The following is a 24,525-nucleotide window of genomic DNA, read 5'->3' on the forward strand; positions in this document are numbered from 1 at the left end:
CTTCCTAATTCATAGTACACATTTCCCCCTCTAATCTCATAAATTTAGTGTTTTCCATTCAGGGAATGTATTGAAATGCCTCCTAGATCAATTTATCTGGGCTGCTGTTCTCAGTTTGTTAAGAAATGCATTTGAATTCAGTCATGCTTATATGATGCCACTGGACAAGTCTAATAAAATCACAGAACAGGCACAGATATTTTGCAGCACCTCCTCAAATTCAAATCAATTGTCATTGCAATTTTACCAATAACAGTCCCATAACTAGTTCAGATGAAAATAGACCCTGGCCACTTTCATGATTTCAAAGGTACATTTTCCAGCCTCTGGGATCAAGGAAATTGCCACCAGTCAATAACTACTTGTTCCTTGCTCAAGAATGACCATGGCCATCAGCAGGATCACCAGCATGATTAAATACAAGAAAGTTCTGAGCCAGCCCCCTGTGATACAGCTTTGAAGATCATATTCTTAGTCATTATCTGCCTCTTGGTCAGAAAATGTTGTCCATTTTGGTACACCCTAAAGTTAAATAGGGTGCTACTTTATGCTGGGTCAACTCCTTTTCCCATCTATCTTGGAATTGTCTACACTGAAGGCTCATCCACACTTCTGCTTGTTCCATCTCTTTCCCCAAGCAAAACCCACTCTTTACCATGGAATCAGAGGAAACATCAGCTGAGTTTTCTACAGTTTGACATTGGCTCTGATTTAGTGGTTAAAAAGCAGGTTTTCCAAGGGCAAGTTGAAGCGCAAACAGAAAACTGCATGGACTTGTGCCTAGAAAGCATGGGACAAGCAGAAAAACCACTTGAACCATTGCTTTCTAGGCACTGGGCAAGCAAAGTGTAGAACAGCTTTGACTGGCAGCAGTTCTCAGACAGGGTACATTCTCAGCTGTACCTAGATATTGGGGATTTGTCATGATTTACAATGTCTCTATCACACAAGACGAGGCAAGCTGGCAGTTTTATTACTCTTAGATTTATTTAGTAATTACACAGTAGCTGTAGCCCGAGCTCTCCCAGCTCAGTCCTCACTGGATGAACCAGTTGGCCCCACTGGATGACGTTGTCTACGCCAGCAGGATATCCTCCACCTTTTGCCGCACCTCCTGCTGGGCTGACATTGCCCCTGTACTCTGCTCTTCCACCTACTCCGAGGAGACTAGGGGGCAGCCAGCCCCTCCTCCTCCTCCTGATCCAAATCTAACAGCGGCTGTTCCTCTGCAGCAGGCTCCCCTGTGCTGTCTTGGGAATTTATAGCCTGCATTCCAGAGTGGGAGGGGCTTACATCACTCTCAATGTGGGAAGGAATCAGGCCTGCCCTCCTTCCTCTTCGCTGTGGCATTGGGAAGGGACGTCCCTGACAGGATTGATGCTGGGACCATCTGAATGCAAAGCCAATGGTCTACTACTGAGCTGTGTTCCTCCTCCATGTTGTATTATGTTTCAGGCTTTAAAACAAGCATTGTTATAGAAATAATGCAGAAAAATATGACAAAATGCTTCTTTGTTTCCTTTGCATGTGACTATTGTGTTAACATTGCATTTTTTTATTCATATGGTAACATGAAAAGTTAGGGGTTTCACATGTCATATATATTCTACTACAGTATATATATTGGTGGCCTAAAAAGATAACCTGAATTGCCACCTATGAACAAATGATAAAATTATAGTAAAAACTATTTGGTTACTTTTAGAATTAAGCTTTAAACCCCTAAATAAGTTTCCCGAAAACTATTTCTTTTAGCGCAATGCTCCCTCTCTCTCTCTCTCTCTCTCTCTCTCTCTCTCTCTCTCTCTCTCTCTCTCTCCCTCTCTCTCTCTCGTGTGTGTGTGTGTATTACACAAGTCCCATTGAATTCAATCAGACTTACTCCAAGGAAACTGGATTTTGTATAGAATTTGTATTTTCAAAAAAAAATAAATCTCCACAATTAACCACAGTTGTGCTATTAAGTGTACAACAGACACTGAATATTCATATAGAAAGTATTGAAAATACACTGGTTTTTTTCCATTGTAAGTATAAACATCCAAATAAATTGGGAGTATACCTATATATTCTTATTTGTTTTAAATTCACATAAACTATCCCAGGTGAATTATGCAAAACTATCTTCATTGGCTAACCCTGTTTGGCTAAGGAAAATTCTATCAAGAATACTGCTATTGTTGTTTTAAAAAATTATACTTGAAGTAAACAACAGCAGAAAGCCGAAAGATCTCCATTTTGGCTAAAATCTGCCTTCTGCTCTTAATTCAGGTATTCTGTATACATTTTACATGGGTGAATTAATATATTGATAAGAAATATGTCAATAAGTTTTTTATGTGTGCAGTCATCCTATAAAGTTATGCACTGTGATCTGGAAAATGTTTCTTAGGGAGAAATCTTTAGCATTACTCTTACATATAGTTCTTGCATTGCAACCTCTTGTTTAAGCCTAATTTTCAGAAATATAAGAGTTGGTGAATGGAGAGCCAGTTATATTGATTATTGTGCTACATACAATATGGCTACTCATCTTGAACCTTTGTTCAGCAACAGAAGTGTTGAGGAGAAATGTTCAGTGTGAATCAGCAAGCACACAGGGACCAGTTTAGGAATTTAACTTTAAAACAGAATTTTGAAATTGCATTATGCTGGCAGATAGGAATCTCCAAAGGAGACCTAAATTGAATTTAGTGAAATAAAAAAGTAGAGACTTAAAATTACACAGCAGCCTTCGTTTTAAGCTTTAAAGTGTAAGGCTTATAAAAAAAGATTAAAAATCTGGAGGAAAAAGATTTGCCATTATCTAGGCATATGGGGTTCATCCAGGATTTTAAAATAAGCCACATAAGTCTATTTAAATTAACAAGTTATTCAGGGAGGATAATTTGCATGTTAGATATCTTGATAGAACAGTGCTAGAGATACAACAAAAGAGAAACCTTGGTGGCATTATTGTTGAATGGAAGTCATGATCATTACAGAATGGGCGACACAAAGGCCACATGCTATTGCACTTGCAACAGAGGGGATCTTAGACAAAAAGTGAACTGAACTAATCAGAAAAAAATGTAGGAGGAAGCTACTTTATAAGATTTCATTAGCATGAAAAAGGAATCTGAAAGAAAAGTCTCAAGCTGACATTTGCCCAACCTGCTGTAGGTTTTGAATATATTCTGTGCAGAAGGAAAGAAATAGAATGTCAACTGGAGTAATAATATCCTAAGGATCAATGTATGGATTTAACAGGTTGTCTGCATGTATAGACATATACGAAAAGCAAAGCAAGTCATAAAAGTGATTGAATTTCAGAAACTTACATATTGATTTCTTCCCTAACTGGGGTGCTTTTGTTGTTGTTATTTCCATGCATTGTGAAATATTTTATACCTATCATACTTTATGCAGATGAAAAATGTATGTTAAGTTCCATGACAGCTGAAAAGCTGAGGAGCGATCTTGCACATTACTTCGTCACTTTTAGTTAACGCTAATAAGGGTATGCTATTGTTGCTTTTGGACTTCTTCCTCTAGAGGACCAAAATGTCCACCTGCCATTTTTGTCATATTTTCTGTCTCAACAAATGAAACTGATTTGCAAAAATGTTACGAGAGACATTGCACGTATTTCTGTAAACCAAGAAAATCTTTAATAAAAAATAAAAATAAATGGAGAACATGAAAGATCCTGACAGGATCAGATAAAAACAAAAAAGCATTATCACACTTGTTCATATATTTGCTTGGGTGAGAGGCCCACAGATTGATTAGCTATCCAGGCTTTTGTTTTGCTTTGTATCAGGAACATGGCATTCCAACTGATCTGGGATATGCTGTAGCTCCACACCATTCTGGCGTCTATCCTGTCCACGTCCAACTTTACGATGCCTGGAAGAAAGTCTGGAATATCAAAATTACCAGCACAGAAGAGTATCCACATCTGAAACCTGCACGGTACAGAAGGGGCTTCATCCACAAAAACATTATGGTGAGCTGTTTGGTTTCAGATGTTGAACATTTGTTTAAAATGAAAGATAAAACATCTGATCTCCTCAGGGCTGTGTCAAGAGAAGGAGGGAGTGGGGAACTGACAAACCTGAGATGATTGTAGGTCACATTGAAAGGCGGGTTTTTTGGCCTATTTTTGGGGGGAAATGTATTAAATTCATTTTAATTTGTGGTTGATTCTATGAGATTTGGGAAATCAATAAAAACAAATTGGCAAAATAATTTTTTTTCCAGAGTTATAAATATCAATGCATTATTAAATATCTTAATACATATATAAATAAATTAACAAGTAACCTGCTCATGTGGTGCTTCTTTGGACATTGGTGCACTGGCACAATATGGGGTGTTGCTACTGTACCTATCAATATGCTGGTGCCCCAGGAGTTTGTAGCTTCTCTTTATTCTAGAATTAAGGTAAAGGGACCCCTGACCATTAGGTCCAGTCATGACCGACTCTGGGGTTGCGCGCTCATCTCGCGTTATTGGCTGAGGGAGCCAGTGTATAGCTTCCAGGTGTATAGCCAGTGTATAGCTTCCATGGCCAGCATGACAAAGCCGCTTCTGGCAAACCAGAGCAGCACATGGAAACGCCGTTTACCTTCCCGCTGTAGCGGTTCCTATTTATCTACTTGCACTTTGACGTGCTTTTGAACTGCTAGGTTGGCAGGAGCTGGGACCAAGCAACGGGAGCTCACCCCGTCACAGGGATTCGAACCGCCGACCTTCTGATCAGCAAGCCCTAGGCTCAGTGGTTTAACCACAGCGTCACCTGGGTCCCATTCTAGAATTAAGTGCATGTTAATATACAGTATCTTTCATTAAAATTTCTGGGACTCAATAAGTGCTCTGCTTTGGGTAGATCATGCCTCATTCTGCCTTTCCCCTCACTGTTCCATTCTTCTGTAGGTTCTTCCTCGACAAACTTGTGGTCTCTTTACTCACACCATTTTCTACAAAGAGTATCCTGGTGGCCCTAAAGAATTGAACAAAAGTATACAGGGTGGGGAACTGTTTTTCACTGTTGTTCTCAATCCAGTAAGTAAATCACATTATTTTAAGACACTTAAAAAAATAAATCATTGAGCTTGTTTTAAAGAGATTTCCAAGGGGTCCACAATCTTAAGAAACTGAAAGTTAAACCATTGGCAGTATTTTTATTTAGCTACTATCACTGATATGTTTAAGGTCAAATTACTTTTGTCACATGTATTTCTAAAATTAAATATTCTGGTCTAGGTTCAGTATATCCTGTTGTTTGCTTAGTAACATGGTGGTAAAAGTTATTCGTGATATCCAGCTAAGTCATATGTAGAGTAGGCCTACCAAAATAAATGGACATACTCTGTTGTCCAATATTAGTCATACTAACCCTCTGTGTTTTAGTTAAGTTAGTTAAAGCTATACAAAATACTTAACCTGTTCAATTTCTGCCTGCCATACAACTGTTCCAGGGACAAAACCCCTACAATATTTTCCTCCAATGCCAACCTTAAACCCAAGCCTAGGCTGTCTTAACCCCATTAAACACGATGTGACACATTTCTGGATAGGCATGGCGTCCATTGTACTTTTAAGTTGACTGTACAATGAATTCTTAATGGTGCTTAGCTGCTAAACATGCATGTGTCTCTTTGCAAAGTTTTCATGTTTACCTTTTTAAGAAAGGGGTGATTCTTTTAAATCCACCCACACTTATTGTGTAGTAGTATTTGCAGAAAATAATTTTCAGGAACTGCCTGATCTCAGATGAACTCACCATGGGAAAGTTGTATCCTGGTTGTTAGGAGAAAAAGAAACTAGAGAGATTCCAAGGACTAGGAAAAAAGACAGAAACAGGAGACAGATGGGAGCAGCTAGCCGGCTCATTTCACAGAAATCACTTATAATGATACCTGCACATTTAGTTTCATAACTTACTTCTTAGGAGGGCTAGAGATGTACTTATTTAAACAAAAACTTAGAAACTGGGGCTTCTGCCCAGAGGTGCTACTGAAGGCCTTCATGGGTACCACGTTGGTCACTCCTACAGCTCACAGACAAAACCAAACTGCACTTCAAAATCTAAATGTATACTGGAAATAAATGTATAAAACAGGGGTAAGATAGTTTAGTGCCCTTCAGTTGACATTAGGCTACATCTGCCATATTTCCTGACCTTTTGGCTATGCCGACTGGGGTTGATGAAAGTTGTACTCCACAAACATCTGGAGAGCACCACAAAAACAGTTTTATGTATTTAAAATTGCTTCCCTGTCGTTTCTTTGCAAGGGGCCTCATACGCTCATACACATGGGTTGTGCCTTCCTGCCCTAAGTGGAAATTCTCAAAACCATTTTTGTCAGGTTATATGCCTCCTCTTGTCTCATAAAGCCTTGGACCTTTGTCTACTGCATTGGGCTAAGCTGGCTTTGCTGACAGAAGACTCTTCCATTTTAGATTTCTTCAGTGAGAGCAGTGCAGTCATGTTTGTATACACACAAACAGACCCATTTTGTGGCTTCCAATTGCCCTTTATACTTTGTATTGGTATGCGTACCCAGTGTTTAGGAAGGAAGGAGAGCTTTTCCTCACAGTACTTTGTGTTTCTTCCTGTCATCAAATGTCTCTCTTATCTATCCCAAGGCACAGATTATTTGATGAATATACATTTTTAAACTTTGCCTGCCTGAGTAATTAACGCTACTTATTTTGCTCAGCATAGAATTCTTTTGTTTTATTTTTTGTCATGACTTCAAGCCTGGCACCTCAGGTGACAATTTACTTCACATTGCATTGCTTCCAGACATGGCTGTCTGCCATGCTAATATTTCTTCATTTTCAAGTCAGTGATACTGTTATTACCATTGATGGTGTTGCATTTTGACAGTACTGTGGTGGTTTTTCTGCGACAAGGCTTGCTTGCTGATCCATAGTAAGAACTTGATTGCCTTTGAGCATATTTTTCTTCTGTTTTTATTGCTTACTTCCTTGGGCCAACCCACTACTAGAATGTAAGGGAGATAAGGCTGTAAGTTCTCAATGAAGCAGATAATTGTTGCCGCAATAGTCTCCTTATGTGAATTAGAAACAGTAGTGGTTATGTTGTTCCATAGCTGCTAGAGGCTTCTCGATCAACATGACAGGAGCCATTGTACAGATTCGTAGTGACATGATAAGGACAAGTCCTCCAGTTTGGTGGCCATATTGAAAACATTTGGGACAGTTCCTAACTAATGAAAAGCTGCACTTATAGAAAATTCCACAAACAGAAGTGGTGATTTTCACAGATTCCTCCTTTTCCCATGCAGCGTCATGGCACCCTATGAAAATCTGGATTCCTATGGAACAGTGCAGAGGGGCTGCAGCAGGAAGGGCGAAATTGGCAAAAATTGCTTTCCCCATCCTAAATGGAACAATTCCTTTCAAGTGCAGTAGGGTTCCATTAGATCTGACCTGCTGCATCTCTCTTTCTTGCTTTGTTGACAATTTAAAATAAATATTATGGGCTAGTAGAATCATACTTCCATTCAGTGTTTCAAAGGATGAGATGCTACCAGTCTCCTAAGGGCATCTTGTGAATGATGAAAAAACTAAACATGTAGGTTTTGAACCAGATACAAGCAGATATAGAACAGTGCCTTTCAGTAGTATATTTGTTTTGCAGGATTTGCTAATAAAACATGACAGGAAGGCATTATCAGTATCTCTGAGTCCGTAGAAGAGCAATTATACCCAAGGGCCAAGTTGAGTTCAACATACAAACACACCTGTCTATAAATCTAAAGGAATACTTCTGTATCTTTATTTTATGTCTGCTTCCTGCCATGCATGTAGACATTATTCCTTAGCTACAATAGATAACACATCCATTCTTCCATCATGTTCCTGTATCTGCTTATGCTATATTTACATGGGGAATGATATATTCTGTGAATGAAGGCCATAAATGGCCTGAGTTCAGTATATCCTGAGCAGTTATCCTCCTCATGAAAAACTGGCAACCTTCTAGACCAGGCATCCCCAAACTGCGGCCCTCCAGATGTTTTGGCCTACAACTCCCATGATCCCTAGCTAACAGAACCAGTGGTCAGAGAAGATGGGAATTGTAGTCCAAAACATCTGGAGGGTCGAAGTTTGGGGATGCCTGTTCTAGACCATCTGAAAGGCATGTGCTTCAGGTCCTGTTACTCCACCTTCCGCCAAAAATCAGCTAACACAAAATAAGATCTATCTCTGTCGAAGTATAAGCCCCATGCTGCCCAGAGAAACCTGATGGTGTCACTCAGTATTAACCTTCTAGAGGCAAGAGAAGAGATAAGTTGATTGCCTTGAATCCTGGTATTGTATCCAACTAAATCATTGACAGCATGGAATGCTTTCCATGAGTGCAATGGAAGCACCCTCTCACTTCCCCCAAATCCATTCTGGAGGGTTAGGCAAACGCCCATGGCAGATCTGGGGGGTGCTTGGGAGGAGTTCCATTGTGCTCAAAGAAGTTGCAAGTGGTTGGACTAGATGACCCTTGGGTCCCTTCCAACTCTAAGATTCTATGATTCTAAGTTGTGTCTCACACACAATGATTTTCTTGGATACAACTCCTGATTAATTATTATTATTATTATTCTAATTTAACTAATGTTAGGGTTTTCTGATACGATATTTAGCACCTGTGGAATTTTTTTATAAACTCATTTCTGTCTGTTACCTTAATTTTAGCTCAAAAAAAGTGTTACAGAGATTTTAATAAGAAAGCCACTGCAATGGTTGAGATTTGTAACATTAATTTTTACCAATGCATCCTAATGGCTGTGTGGGGTTTCTGTGCTTTTTGCACATGGCTGGCACCATTAGCCTCTTTTCAAAATGGAAGTCTAATTTAAATAGTTCATTTCCTCCAGCTGTGGCTCTTTCTGAACAATGAATTGGAACCACATAGCACCTTAAGTGTAATAGTGCTTCATCAGGATATCATACCAGGCTGCCACAGATGTATTGCCCTTGTAAGCTTTGCCGTGGACTTCCTATAAAGAGATGGAGAACCATATGTTGCCATTTATCATACCTGTGTGTTATTTATGGCCTTGTAATGCATCCTTTAATTGCAAAGATATAATTGAATGGTTTCCTTGCAAAACGTTAGCTTGATTTTTCAGCAGATCCCTTTTCCTCCCAAGACTGTTCCCTCTCTCTTTTCATGTTCCACATCAACCTCCTTCAGTGTCATAATGCATGATGTTCTGTTACAGTACATGCTTCAGGCAGATTTGATGTAGTCTGTGGGACAAAATGCTTTGGAACTCTGTTGTTCTATTGCATTTTATGTTATAAATTACAGAACTGAAATTGAGGGCACAAGTAATTTCTCAATGTGGACATCAATTCCTGTTCTTTGGCTAGTAGATGAAAGCTTGGTTCCAGAGAAGTTCAAGGATGGATATGTGTGGCCATGTTGCCATCCACTTACAGCCCTGCCACCATAAAGGGTGCTGCTCCAGGGTCTCTGCACCACGAGAAGCAACCTCATTCTTCTTTGGATCCTAGATACAATCAGTTTTGTTTGAGCAGATTATTTTTAACAGTTATGCCCTGCCTTTCTGTAATAAAATATGGCTTTCTGCATTATTTCTGCAGTCTAACAGGTTCTGTAAAAAATAAAAATAAAATTCTAGATTGGATCGAGATTAAATCTACTCCCACAGAAATCAATGTAATTTAGGTTAGCCATGACTGTCTGGTTCCATTGATTTCAATGATACTAAAGCATTACTTACTGTGTTTTCACCCAACCCTCTCTTATAGATATTTACCAATAGAGATCTGTGGTAGCTGCGAGACTTTCCTATACAGCTTATGTAGAAGAAAAGTGTGATGTTGCAGGCAGCACCCTTTTTATTTCAAACTTTGAATAGTATTCTTTAATGCCATCTATTTTTTTTAAATGTTATTTTTCCTTCACAAATTCAAGAAAATAAATTCAAGTGCAGACAGAAACCTAATTCATTATTCTGTCACTTTGTGAGTCTAATGGAGCAAGAGCAGCTGTTAAGAGTCTCTGAATACCTGAGATTGAACTCTTCAGAGTAATATGGAGACAGTATCAGGGACCAACATACACAGTGTACACAATGCAAAATTAATTGGAAAATAGATGGTCTGAAAGTTAAACACACTCTTGTGGCCTGTAAACATTTGTTCTGCAGCTAAAATAACAGCACTGTATTAAACTAAAAGAATATTTGCTTCTAGCACTTAAGTGAAACAGATTCATTAACCACCAATCATTTTGTTTTTAAGCACTGGATTACATGACATTACTTCTGCTCCTATTATTAAACAATGAATCAAGTACTGTAAACCTAATGCCAAAATTAAGCCCATGACAAAAAGATGTAAGAAATTGAATTAGCAACTTGAAAATATGTACTTGGAATTTAATTGCTCAAAGCCAATTTATGTTAGTCCCTAGGGTGGTCTGCTAGAGCAATGTATTGATGCTAGGAAACATTTTCAAAAGGAAGTTATCATTGGTATTTCAGAACCCTGAATAATATTCAGAAGACTTGCCAATCTTCTCATCGTGTGCTCATCTGGTCTTCTAAGTTCAGTTGCAAAATTAAGGAATGCATTTTCCCAATTTTCATTAATTTAGTTTTAGAACCCATATTTCCTATCTTAAGCTGAATTATTTACTCACAAAGTTACCACTTTCCTTCCTTCGTACTTTTTTTTAGTGGTCAGGGTAGGACTTAAGTAGAGCATATATCAGAGATTTAACTGAGAGGAGAATGTGATGCTAACCTCCATTACCAAGATGAAGGTCTACCAGGCTTGCATGTTGAGAATGCTGCTTTATGGAAGCGAGTCCTGGGCAACTTACGACCATCAGGAGTAACACCTCAACACCTTCCACATGTAGCAACACAACCAGACACCTTCATCTCCTCCAGCTGCAACAAAGTATGTTTGTCCCGCATCAGTCTCTACAGCCACAGCAAGCACTGCAACCTTCCAACTGCTTGATCTCACCCCCAAAGGCAAACTCCTCCATTGTTTCCTGAGACAGATGGATGCCAACATTGTATAGAATGAAGCAACATGTCTTGACAATAGATTGAATATAGGTGCAAAGGAAAAGGATGATTAAAAATAAGGCCAAGGCTTTGTTCTGGGACAATAGAGTGGATGGTGGTGCTATCATCAGAGATGAGGAGTAATTGAGGAGAGGCAGGTTTAGGGTCAAATATGAAAAATTCAGGCTCAGGCATAATTGAGTTGGGGGTGATAGACATTCAAATAGAAATATCAGAGAATGTTGGAGATCTGAGACTGGGTAAAGGGGGAAAGAACCAAGGTATAGTGTTTTTTCCCAGCCTTCCTCCCTCAGCTGGAGTCCTCATAAAGCTACCCTGACTCCACATGGGAATTTCAGTTGCTTTCTAAAGGTGAATTCACAACCATTTAGGTCAGAGCTTTCCAAACTGTGTCGTGACATGTGTGTTTGCTGCAGTGTGTAAGTGTGTCATGCAAATGCCCCCCCCCACTCGTCCCAGGGCTGGAAGGGGGTAATTTAACCTCCAGTTTGCTAGTAAAACTGAATTACTGTGTTGTGAAATGATGCATGTCTAAAAAGTGTGCATAGCTGCCAAGTTTTCCCTTTTCTCGCGAGGAAGCCTATTCAGCATAAGGGAAAATCCCTTAAAAAAAGGGATAACTTGGCAGCTATGAAAGTGTGTCACCTACATTAAAAGTTTAGAAAGCTCTGGTAGGTTGTAGTTGTGAGATCAAACCACAGTGAATGGGTTCCTCCCATTGACGATAGGTTTTGTGAGTGTTTCAACCCAAATAAGCATTGCCTTTACTAACTTGGCTTTGTGAGTTCATTACATAGCTAATTTTGTCTGGCTATGCAGTGTTCTCAGGAGGCTTATACAGAGTGAAAGCAGTGCCTCCTAGTCTCATTCTGATTTAGCTTCGTGACACTTGCGTAAGTCTCCATTCCCCAATCTGTGGCCCTCTGGAAGTTTTGGACTACAGCTGCTATCATTACTGACCATTGGCAGTGATGAGAATCGAAGGCCAACAACATACAGGGGCACCAGGTTGTGGAATGCTGCTCTGGGTAGCCATTGAGTAGCAGGCAATACCTTAAGGAGAGGAACCTTTAAAAAACTGTGTTGAAGCCACCAACTGGGCACAGAAACAGATGTAAGCAGGTAAGCAAAATGGTTGTGTACAGTTTCTTACCTTCAATATTTTCATGGGCAAAATTGCTGAAGGTGCAGAAACCCTACTTGGGTGGGGTGGCAGAAGTTGGTAACCTCATCAGTCATCACAGTTAATGTGGTTCTGTTGCACAACTGTCAAAGGAACAATTGGCTATTTGTCTAAGGGTATGAACTTAAATGGAAATGGGCCCAGTACTAAGTAGGAATGGAGTACTGTGTTAGAAAGTAAAACCCATACCAACAAGAAGACAATAGTTGATATGGTTCCATTCTATGATATTGTAATTTCAGTGTTATCCACAAAGCGATGTCCGTATGCAATGCCCAACTGGTTCAATGGGTCTTGTACCAACAAGCCCTATTCAGATGAATGGAGGCTGTGTAACAGCATGGTATTGCAGTAGGCACTGCCCTCTAATCTGCTGGGTTCAACTGGGATGTTCTGTTGCAGAATAGCACATTGTAAAAAAAAATTGAACTATTTTAAGATGTAATATCTGAATACTTGTTTTCTTTTTGCTCCATGTTTTCATCATAAACCAAAAGCTGGGTGAAATGCTTGCTACTTCAAGGGTTTGGAATGAACACAGATCCAAATGGGAGGGAGACCTTTTGCCACTCTTGATTTTGCAGTGTGCAAAAGCAAGCATGCTAGCAAGAAGTCAAAAGGAGATGATTATCCAGCTTGCCCAGAGGGTTATGTGCAATGGGAAAACAAAATCGAGAAACTTTGCTACTGTTCTGAAAAAGATGGGGGGGGGAAACAGTTACTAGCCAGGGGCCAAATGTAGCTCTAAACCATCATTTAAAACATTTTTTTGCGTTCAATTTTCTCCTTTAAGGATCTTAATTTCCTTGGAGTGCAATGAAACACTGCTAGATTTCAAGTTCATTTGGGAGAAAAGGTGAAAAAGGGTGGGTGTTTTTTCACTGAAGCAACAAAATGCTGAAATGCTCTAATAAGAAAGCTTTTAAGATGGTGGGATGCAATCTAATAATGTACCAAAACACACATTTTAAAGGGTGGAAAGGTTAGTAGAATTCATTCAGTCTTGTCTTGCATTTTATAAAAGGAAGAGGGGTGTTAAAGGCTATCAGTGCATTGCTGACTCACATTTGCTTGAGAAGAATTGGAAAGCATATATTCACTAAGAAATTGCTCAGGACCAATTCACATGTAGGAAATGTATTGCAGGGCTTAAGCATAATGAAATGCTGGTTGTTTTTGTTCCTAGTTTTGTTTTGTTTTTTAACACACATCTGAAGAAATAAGCTCCAGTTCCAGAGACCTTTATACTAATATTAAGTGTATAATTATTTAATGTAAGGCAATGCTTTGTAGGATTTGCTTATGGAAACTAACATAGCTACACATCTGGAATGTTATTTTGATAAACTGAACATTTCACATACATTCAAGTTCTCTTCTGGACCGACTTACAATTGGGAGGCCTTACTATAGGATGGTAAAAATGGTTGAGAGATGTTGAAGGGCCAATTTTCCAGGCATGGCTTCTCCCATCACAGTGCTGCAGTGAAATGATTCCTCCTTCCATACTGCTGAGTCTTGTCTTGGTGCCATTCAGGGGCTAGACTTCCCAGTACTACAAAGAACTAGTGGGCTTCCTAAATATAAATTTGTCTCCATACAGAAGCAGCTGTAAACATCTGGGACTTTGCCATGATAAGCTTTCCTGAGCAGAACATAAAAACATAACAGGCAGATTTTGGAATCCCTTCTAATAGTTGTGTAAACATATAATAAACATATTTTAAAACAATGAAGGAAACAGATTTAACACTATGAGCTGAAACTAACATTTTATCATGTCTCTTTTCTTGCAAAAATGTTGAACAATTTGTAATGCAGAGGCAGAGTGGAAGTAAAACTGAATTTGAGGTCCATGTTGAATTGTTTTCTCTCCTCCCTGGCAGAGCATCTTATTTTTGAAAATGATTTATTATGATCTATTTAGTCCACTTTTTAAAAATAAAAAGGGGGGAGTAAAAACCCTCCACACCATAACATTCTTAGGATTATAGTGAGTTTTGCTTCAGGGAAAGAATAATACATATTTTCCCTGAACTACTAACCTTTTCAAGTTCTCTCTCTTTCCCCCTTTTTCAGTGCAGTGTTAAAGTTGTTGGCAGGTAAAGAATTGCCGGGAGGTGAACTGACATTATAAATGTCAGAGGTCAGCACAGGTGTAGGAGGAAAAAGAAGCTGCTGAAAAATCAAGCTTACCTTTTGTGGGAAAACCTTCCAATTATATCTTTGTTGAAAGTAACAGTCCAGTTTCTAGACTACTTATGCTTTCAGCACTAAAAATAATAAAAGAAATTTGAAAAGGTTATACATGTGGCCAAAAAATACATTATTCCTTGCCTGAAGGGAACACAGCCATCTTTTGAAAATACATTTTTTACCATTCTAGCTTTATAAGGGGGATTGTGTTCTGTGAATTATATCTCTTTGTATCTCTTCATGCTTTGAGAATAACAAAAAATGAAGCCCCGGGCTTAAGTCACAAGCCAGGCAGTGTCACAAGGTGACACTCATTAAACAAATTCTCTGTGAAATGATGCTTGTTGCAAATTCTGCAAAAGAAGCAGCACAGAAATAGAATTGCAGAGCTCTGGGTGGAAATGGAATGCATAGAAGGTACGACGTTTTAAAATGCATTGCAACCTGAAAGCTGCAAATCCAACTTTCCTTCTCTAAACCTTGATTTTGTGGGTGAGGAAAGGGTTTAAATAATATCATACCTTCTTCTTGTCATGCAAGAAATATCTTATCTCAGAGTGAGCCAGAGGAAATGCCTTATATTTTTAGACTGTATTTCAATTTCTAGCACATCCAGCCATTCCTATACAGTGGTACCTCGGTTTATGAACACAATTGGTTCCAGAGAAGTGTTCATAAACTGAAGCATGGGTGTAATTGGTTCCGGAAGTCTGTTCATAAACTGAAGCGTTCATAAACTGAAGCGAACTTTCCCATTGAAAGTAATGGAAAATGAATTAATCCGTTCCAGATGGGTCCGCGGCGTTCATAAACCGAAAATTCATAAACCGAGGTGTTCATAAACCGAGGTTCCACTGTATTTAATTGGCCTTTTAACAAGATATTCAAGCTGTTTCCCATGTAAGCAAGGCTAGGCTTACAGCACTGTGTTTGCTAGTTGGCAGCTTTTGTAGAAAAATACTGCATTTGGTATTGCAAATACAGAAATACAATATTGTTTGAAATACAATGCTTTCTCTTTAATGTATGTACTTTAGTTGCCCTGATTAGCAGAGCTCCACAGTTTTTACTTGCAGTGGCATGTGTTCAATCACTTTCTTGAGAGAGTGATGAGCCCTGGACTCCCAATCCTGGAGGTGTGGGGTAGGGAGGATTGTTAATGTGATCCATAGAAACACAGGAAGCTGCCTTACACTAATACTATTCCAAATAATAGTGGGTTCATCCCCAAAGTTGAAGGAAACCATGCAATTTGGTTTGATTCTGCATCAGGGTAGGGGAGGAGGAGGAGGAGGAGGAGGAAGAAGAAGAAGAAGAAGAAGAAGAAGAAGAAGAATTTGATATCCCGCTTTATCACTACCCTAAGGAGTCTCAAAGTGGCTAACAATCTCCTTTCCCTTCCTCCTCCACAACAAACACTCTGTGAGATGAGTGGGGCTGAGAGAATTCAGAGAAGTGTGACTAGCCCAAGGTCACCCAGCAGCTGCATGTGGAGGAATTGAACCTGGTTCACCAGATTACGAGTCCACTGCTCTTAACCACTACACTACACTGGCTCTCAGAGGTGTAACGTCTTGGCTCTCACCTGCCAAATACTTCAACAACCCAGCAAGTATAGAAACACAACATAGCTCCAGACTCTCCCTTTCCTGCTCTGAGTGGAAGGTGGGACAAGGGCTTCATTTTTGCTTTGTATGAAATCCCCACCCTTTTCACGAGCTCGAAATTGGGAAAGGGAGTGTGGGATTGTCTCTGGTCTCACGCCGTCTTTTAGAGGTGAGGTCAGATTCAAGAGCCCATTCCTTTGGATAGAAATACATGGTTTTGGTAACCACAAGTTTTGGGTTGAATGTTATCTTCTGATTCAGACAGCTGTTTTTAACGACATTCAGATCTTTTCTAGGGAAGAGTAACCAATGCTTTGTTTCCAGGGGTTGTATAGCAGGGAAAGTAGCAACTCATGGGGAAATATTAGATATTGTATGCACCTTATACAGTCTATAACTTGTTGAAGTTGCAGGGAATTCTGTTACCATGTAAGGAATTGCTATATTATTTGTTGATCACTACACAACAATCTGTAGTTCAGAGATGGAAATCCTTGGAAGATCTAGACTTACCTGCTTGGCATAGAAATGTCTGAAATACTGCACTATTGGGAAAAACCACAAACACATTAGACTCCTACCAGGGGAAAAAGAACCATATACCTTTTATGCCATCTGGAGGAACTTTATTTTATGTGCATCTAATAACAATATACATGATTATTATTTTTGTTCCATTTCCTGTAAGAAAATTCTGGGCGGGAGGGATATTATTTATACATTCCATTTAATAAAATATTTAGATAATAATAATTGAACAGATGTTCATTGGCCAAGCAGATTTGCTGGCCAAAAATTGGTACTTATCATAACTGATTCAAAGTCTATAGTGGTAGAGAAGAAGTCTTCCCAATGCTTCCAAAATTCTTTTTTACTTAAGCTTATTACTGCAGCTGATGTAGCATCAGTTCACTGATGCACTAACTGCATGCTGCATAGAAACTAGCCATGTCATACCAGCCTTGGGAACCCAATGTGCTTTAGTGTGCTGTCTTACCACCACAGCAGAGCATAGGATACGCCTGTCAATAAGAGCATGCGTAGCCAGAGCATTAAGGACAAATAGCATGGACGTTATCTTCCCTGTAACTTCACTGCCATCTAGTGATACCATAAGAAAAATGTGTTTTGTTTTACAGATCAGCATCTTCATGACTCACTTGTCTAACTATGGGAATGACCGCTTGGGTTTGTACACCTTTGTCAATCTGGCTAATTTTGTTCAGAGTTGGACTAACCTGAAGCTGCAGACACTACCTCCAATTCAGTTGGCTCACAAGTACTTTGAACTCTTCCCTGAGCAAAAGGACCCTCTTTGGCAGGTAAGATTGCAAAAGAAACACACTATGAGGGATAGAGTGGACAGGTTGCTTAATCTTCAGTGCATTCAGCCCTACCTGTAGATCCCAAGGATTGAACATGCAGCATAAAAATCATATACCACATAGATAAAACTACTTTCTACCCTCAATGTCAGATTATTAATCTGGATATAACTAAGCAAAGCTTTTGATTGCTAACTGAATGTTATAAAATCAGTATCATTTTTACCATTACTTTCCTCCCTCTTTCTATATCTCTGCTTCTTAAAAACCATATAAAAGCAAAGTATTTTATACAACCTAGCAACATATATAATTTGGAGAATTCCCCCCCCCTTTTTTAATCTAATGGTGCCTTGTTATTGTTTAGTCGTCTTAGTCGTGCTCGACTCTCCATGACCCCATGAACCAGAGCATGTCTTGGAAACTCTCACTTTCTTCTTAAAGCTTCTCCTTATGTCCATGGAGTTTTCTTGGCAAAATACTGGAGTGGTTTGCCAGTTTCTTCTCCAGGTGGATCACATTTAATCTAAACTCTCGGCTATGACCTGTCTGTCTTTGGTGGCCCTGCACAGCATAGCTCGTAGCTTATTGGAGTTATTCAAGCCCCTTCGCCACGAAAAGGCAGTGATCCAGGGGAATGGTGCCTTATGTTTGCCTAAATCCTTATGTTGAAGTTTGAATCATCCTGTGATGTCAGGTTATTGACAAGTGGATGTCCCCATCCACTTGCCCAAAAATGGCCCACATGGTGGTACCAGATATTATGAATAGAATAAATATACACTATTTTAGCACTGAAACTAGATAAACATAAATTAAGGCTACAATCCTATACACACTTACTTGGGAATAAGCTTATTTGCACTCAGTGCTGATTCCATAGGATTGTGCTATTAGATTATAATAAGGAAACATGATTCCTAGCAGTAATACTTATTTTATATTCATCATTCAAAAATTAAATTTAAAAATTTTAACTTTTAGAAATTAAAATGTATCTTGCAACATAATATGTAAACTAGACAATTTAGCTACTGTTGACTAATAGCAATAATAATAATAATAATAATAATAATAATAATAATAATAATGAAATATTTCTTTTTCCTTAACTTAGAATCCTTGTGATGACAAGCGACACAGAGATATCTGGTCAAAAGAAAAAACCTGTGATCGGTTACCAAAATTCCTGGTTATTGGACCCCAGAAAACTGGTAAGGGCTTCTTGAATTGGCTTGGTAGAAGAAAATATTAGCTAGGAGCAACAATGATGAACTCAGGCTTATCTACACTGCAGCTTCTATGAACCAACAGAGCACAAGGCTGTTTGATTCATAGACCCTGCCCCAACATTATTACTGTCTACTCCAAAATGGCTGTTAAATTATAAGTGATTGTATAAAACCAAAAATATTTATTTAGAGTTGTGTTCTTCCACACATAACCCAAATACCAGCATACACCAATTTTTTATACTTGTTTATTTTGAGCAGGAACATTTGCTTTCCTTTATTTTTATTGTTGGCATTAAGTTGTATTTGAATGCTTACTGTGTTTGTTTTTAATTGATGTTTCAACAATTGAGTTTGTTTTATGATTGATTACTCTAAAGTGTTACAATGTTAATATAATCAAACTGTTATTTGCTGGATTGTCATGTTATGTTTTGAATTTATTTCATATTTGATTGTTATTGTAATGTTCTATTGATTTGCATTTTTGTTCTATTGTGAGCTACTTTGAGCACATTTTTTATGGAAAAGTGGTATATAAATTTAAATAAAACAATAAACCAGTGCATCTTCTGCAATGTAAGTGAATGAAATCTCAGGTGTTCTCAGTATAGATACAGTTACTACTTAAATAAATTTCAATTGAGCATTGATCCAAGAAAACTTTTAAAAGACAAGTACTTTTTGTTCATTGAAGAAAGTTTTGCATGCATTTTAGACATGTTTTTAAAAGTTTGTTGCTGATATAATTGAGGATGATTAATTGAGGATGTTGTATAAAATTAGGATCCTGTTGATGGAATGTCCTGTCTTGTCTCAACTCTTGGATTTTATTCTCTTTGCAGGTACAACAGCTTTGTATTTGTTCCTGATTATGCATCCATCCATCATTAGTAACTCCCCCAGCCCCAAAACCTTTGAGGAGGTACAGTTCTTTAATAGAAATAACTACCACAGGGGGATTGATTGGTAAGATGGGTTACTAGTATAAATCTCAAAATTTCTATATTGTGCACAATACAAAAATGGCATTACCAATGTGAGGTTGTTTATGCAGACTAAAATAACTTTTACTATTCTAAAAATTAAGTGTGTGCAAATAATGTAGCATCAATTACAAATACAAGAAATGCCACCTGTGATTTCTTCCCTTATTTTACCACAGCTATTGGGAAATAGTGGTACTGTACATTTCAAACAATTAGATACTTCTGATTATACAAAGATAGAGAAGTTTAATTACAATTTGTCACGTTATTTAATTGTGCCTTCAATGGAAATGGGGTATTAGCTAGCAGGTACAATTCTAAGTCTACCAACATTCTATTCTTTACTAAGGTAGCAAGTAGCAATTTAAAAAGAGCCACTGCTGTGTTTCTTCCATGTCTCTTTAGAGGTTTCTGTTCACTTTCATAAAAGCTGATCTTCCTAAACATGCTGCTGCATATGGCTACTCAAAATGTAGCGGAATGCCAGCCCACATATTTTCAGGTGAATCTATAACCATCCCACATACTTTTAGAGGAACATAGTTGAGCCTGGCTTAACCATAACACTTCCTTTTTTTCTCCCTCTTTGAAACCATCTGACTTCCCTTTACCTCCAGCTTCAGGCACAGCGTTAAACAACAAGCTGGGGAATAAATAGCCAGTTTAGCAGTAATTTTAGACATCTTTGTGTTTTACTCCTCACATGTGCAAGAGGGAAATCTTGTAGGACATTTTCATGTTCACGTCTCATTAAAATGAATGGGTTCTCTGCAAAAGTAATCCTTTTATTGGCATAAATGAACTTCCTCTTGGATTGTGTCCACTGTCTTCTACTTAACCATAATATCATATTATTCTATTCATATTATTCTACTTAACCATAATATTCTAATTAACCATAATGTTAACAGTGAGGGAAGGTTTGTTGATACCATGTAGAGAGTAGTGAGAAAATAATCATTGAAGAGAGGGCCCCAGTCTTGCATCAGGATATTTTGCCTGATGGACCAATCCCAGAAAAGATCCACTCCAGCAGGTTTTCTCATGGAACTCTGTTCTCACACATTGATGCTGATTCTATGAGAGTAGTCTTCTTTCTTAGAATAACTAATGCCATATTGGTTTTATTTTTGCAACAGATTTTTATTATTAAGTCCAACAGGTGGTTTGTAGTTAATAAATACCACATGTCTATTTGGTTAGTCAGCTAAAATGCTTGCTGCTGACTGACTCACACACAGTTTGTCACACACAGTTTGTTCAGATTCTTCCATTTTTGTAAATCTGATCATCATATGAACTGAAACAAGTAAGAACAGCCTCCATGAAGCACTTCTGTTGATAGTATTGTACAGTGTTGTTAAGAAGAAAATAAGATGCATTATTGGGGGGGCACAAAATGTTGACATTTCTCAAATGTTGTTTCCCTGGACAGACTGTCTTCATGGACTCTAACATTTAGCAAGGCTAGTTATAGGGACAACATATAGCATTGTCTGTGAATCAATATGCTCACAGTGCTGAAAGCAGACATGGAAGGTAGTTGTATTGATTCCCAGGCAGTTGTATATGCTTTTCACTCTAACTAGGTTTGAGAGATGTCAGAACTCATAGCAGTCTTGTTTTTCTACCACAAAAGCCTGAATCAAAGGCCACTGATCAGAATGGCTGCAGCTTCTGGCCAGATCACATCAACAAATGTTCCTGCTCCAAAACCTTGATAAAATGTGATTCCAGGTGTGTGGTTGGAAAGTTTCTAAACTTCTCATTTATCTAATTAGGAAATACCGTTTAGCAGGCAAGTGCAAACATTTGGTTGCTTCTATTTGACAATGACAGATTGGCTTAACATATTACAAAATATAACAGATAAAGCTTGTCTTTGATTTTTTTTAATGTGCTCAAAATAAGTTCCTTTCTGCATATTGCTTACAACTTCTAAACTGTTCTAAGGAACATAATCTTTTTCTGTAGGTATATGGAATTCTTTCCTGCACCTTCCAACATCACTACAGACTTCCTTTTTGAGAAGAGTGCCAACTATTTCCATTCTGAAGACGCCCCTAAACGAGCAGCTTCTTTGATTCCCAAGGCAAAAATCATCACCATTCTCATTGATCCATCAGATCGAGCATACTCCTGGTATCAGGTAGAAGACTTAAGAATTAATTCAGGTTCTAGATTAATATACGATAAATAATTTTGGGTTGCTTGTTTTAGCATATGCACCTCTATTTTATTTTGAAGGACAAAGCATTATTTGAATTAAGCCTTTCTTAGCAAGTCACCACACAATCCCAGGTACCTATGACTACTCATAAATAAGCCCCATTTATTTCAGTGTGTTTATTCCTACATAAATGGGATTAAGATTTCAGCATCACTGCTTAATCTATAGGTTTGGATTGGACTGCTGGTGAAGACTGGTGATCCATTCTTTTAATTCTCATAAGTTTATTATAATATACTTTTCTATTATGATTTTTCCCCCTTATAGCTAGTTTTTTATAGAATTCAATACTGTCCTATAAATTTAGAAAGCTGCCTTGTATCAGTTCAGATTATTGGTCCATCTAGCTCTTCAGGGTCTCAGAACAGTGCCTTTACTAATCCTACTTGAAGATTCCAGGTACTGAGCTTTGGTGTGGTGTGACAAGCAGCAACAGACTGCTTCAGCTGAAGACTGGATGTGTCCTACAAGAGTCAATGGTTGTCTCTGGCCTGCCTGCCCCTCAAGCTTCTATTGCCTTATTACTAACTGTATAGACAACTGCACAGGTTTTCTAGCTGCCAAGCTTCTTAACAATAATAGTCCAAGGAACAGAGTGATCTGACTGTCATTGGCATAGGCAGTCATTGGTATAGTCATACTACATGTTGTTTCTCATTGCTGAGATGCTGTTTCTAAAATATTTTATTTTTATCATTAATAAGAATAACATTACTACTGCTAAACCTATATTCAAGTCCCTGGGTAAAGGACTAATTGTACCCTCCTAGAACCCAAATATGGTCATTTCTCAACAAAGTAGCTCATCAAATTGGTTAGATCTAAAAGCAATCAAGGAAAAATGTTAGTGTTAGCTTCTTCCCACTTTTACATGGGAAATTAAAGTGAGGTAATTAACATATATATATATATATATATATATATATATATATATATATATATATATATATATATATATATATATTGGTTATTCTGTGCATACCCTATTAGTGTTTTACTCAAAGTAATCAGCAATGTATCCTTACTGGAATTAGTTTATCATATATTTCATCTGTCCAGTTTCTATAAAATTTACCATTTAGCACTGTCAAGCAATTAAAATTAAAGGAGTATCCTTTTAAGAGTAGAAGCTGGCCACTCTGCTTTCCATTTGCATTACTTCAACATTTTCCCCTCCAGCACCAGCGATCACACAAAGACCCTGCAGCTCTAAAGTTTACCTTCTATCAAGTGATCAGTGCTGGACATCATGCTTCAGCAGAGCTTAAGGCGCTTCAAAAGAAATGTCTAGTACCTGGATGGTATGCTACCCATATAGAAAGATGGCTAACTTACTTTCCACCTTATCAGGTAAATATTTACTCCTTCTCTACTACCTTGTGAAATGTTGATCTTCATGGTAGGCTGCTGTTTCAAAATCATTTTGGCAACTGTCTGAGCCTTTCTGGATACCACAAATATCCAGGGGTTTCTTCCCCCCTAAAAGTTAGAAGAATAGTACAACCCATACATTTATTGGCATGATGTACTGCAGTATTAAGTTTCTTTCACTTTCTGTCCTGTCTTAAGTCCCACTATGAGCGTAGTAGTGACAGGCAGGGCCTGCTAAATGAGGTTTCATGTGATAAGTCACTGCCAATATCTTTGTTGCTGTTGTTTTGCGGTTTCCTGCTAAGGTGCTGCCTGATTCATAGGGTAAGTGACTCACATGGTCAATCAACTTGAAAATAACCCAGCTGCTTTACCTCCTAGAACCCCATGCTCATTCATAGTGGTCCAAGAGGATAACAAGCAATTAAAGTATGGCACACACCCAAATAATTGTTTCCGGTTTAACTGTCACCACACTGAATATTAAGAAAAAGAAGATAAACATGCATATGTTTTATATTTTGCTTTTGTTTTCAAAGCTACATTTGATAGCATTTTTCAGGGAAAACCATAATTCTAATTTATCTGGGTCAAGATCTTTATTTCTCTACCATCACTAGTATTCCAAGCAGCTTCCAATTTAATATCATTTCAGATTTCATTAGTGAGCCATTTACCTCACTCCTAGATCATTAAAAGTGGTGATAAATATGAATGGATTTATTACTGATCCCCGGGGCACCTCAGTTCCTCTTAAAGACTGAGCTTTGCGTATGTGAAAAAATGTTTGAAGTCTGACATATAATGAATTTTAAATACAGTATTCATAGTTGACTTTTCCAACCCCCAGTTACTAATTATTGATGGACAGCAGCTGAGAAATGATCCAGCTATCGTGATGGACGAAGTGCAGAAGTTTCTGGGAGTTACTCCTCATTATAATTACTCAGAAGCCCTAACGTGAGTTAATTCATTGATTTATTTAACACGATTTGCATAATAAGATAAAAGTAAGAACTGCAATAAGGAGCCAGTTTGGACAATAATATCTTAGATTAACAAGCCAAGATATGAGTAAGCATTTTGCCTATGCACAGTCTCTTCACATAAGTTGTAATTAAAGTAGGAAGTCCATAAGTAACCATAGCTTCCCATTTTGTTTGAACTAGGGAGCAAATGGTTGCCACCTATTGAGTAAGTTTGACTCAGCTTCAAACCATGATTGAAGACAGCCTTGTCCTTGTTGTTCACCTTGTTGTTTTTGTACTAGCCTACTAAGGGGCTAGTGGGGCGTTTCCGTGTGCTGCTCTG

General features: G+C 38.2%; 1 protein-coding gene across 1 annotated transcript in view; it reads left to right on the forward strand.

Moving 5' to 3' along the window:
* LOC118083364 (bifunctional heparan sulfate N-deacetylase/N-sulfotransferase 3) overlaps positions 1–24,525 on the forward strand; it is a 75,507-nt gene that overhangs the window by 34,820 nt on the left and 16,162 nt on the right. Inside the window, 8 exon segments of the mRNA XM_035111661.2 lie at positions 3,803–3,988; positions 4,918–5,046; positions 17,207–17,389; positions 18,510–18,606; positions 19,470–19,593; positions 21,588–21,762; positions 23,023–23,193; positions 24,065–24,174. Coding sequence (XP_034967552.2) covers positions 3,803–3,988; positions 4,918–5,046; positions 17,207–17,389; positions 18,510–18,606; positions 19,470–19,593; positions 21,588–21,762; positions 23,023–23,193; positions 24,065–24,174 — 1,175 coding nt within the window.

The sequence above is a fragment of the Zootoca vivipara genome, chromosome 9 (genome assembly GCF_963506605.1).
Source record: "Zootoca vivipara chromosome 9, rZooViv1.1, whole genome shotgun sequence".
Taxonomy (NCBI): domain Eukaryota; kingdom Metazoa; phylum Chordata; class Lepidosauria; order Squamata; family Lacertidae; genus Zootoca; species Zootoca vivipara.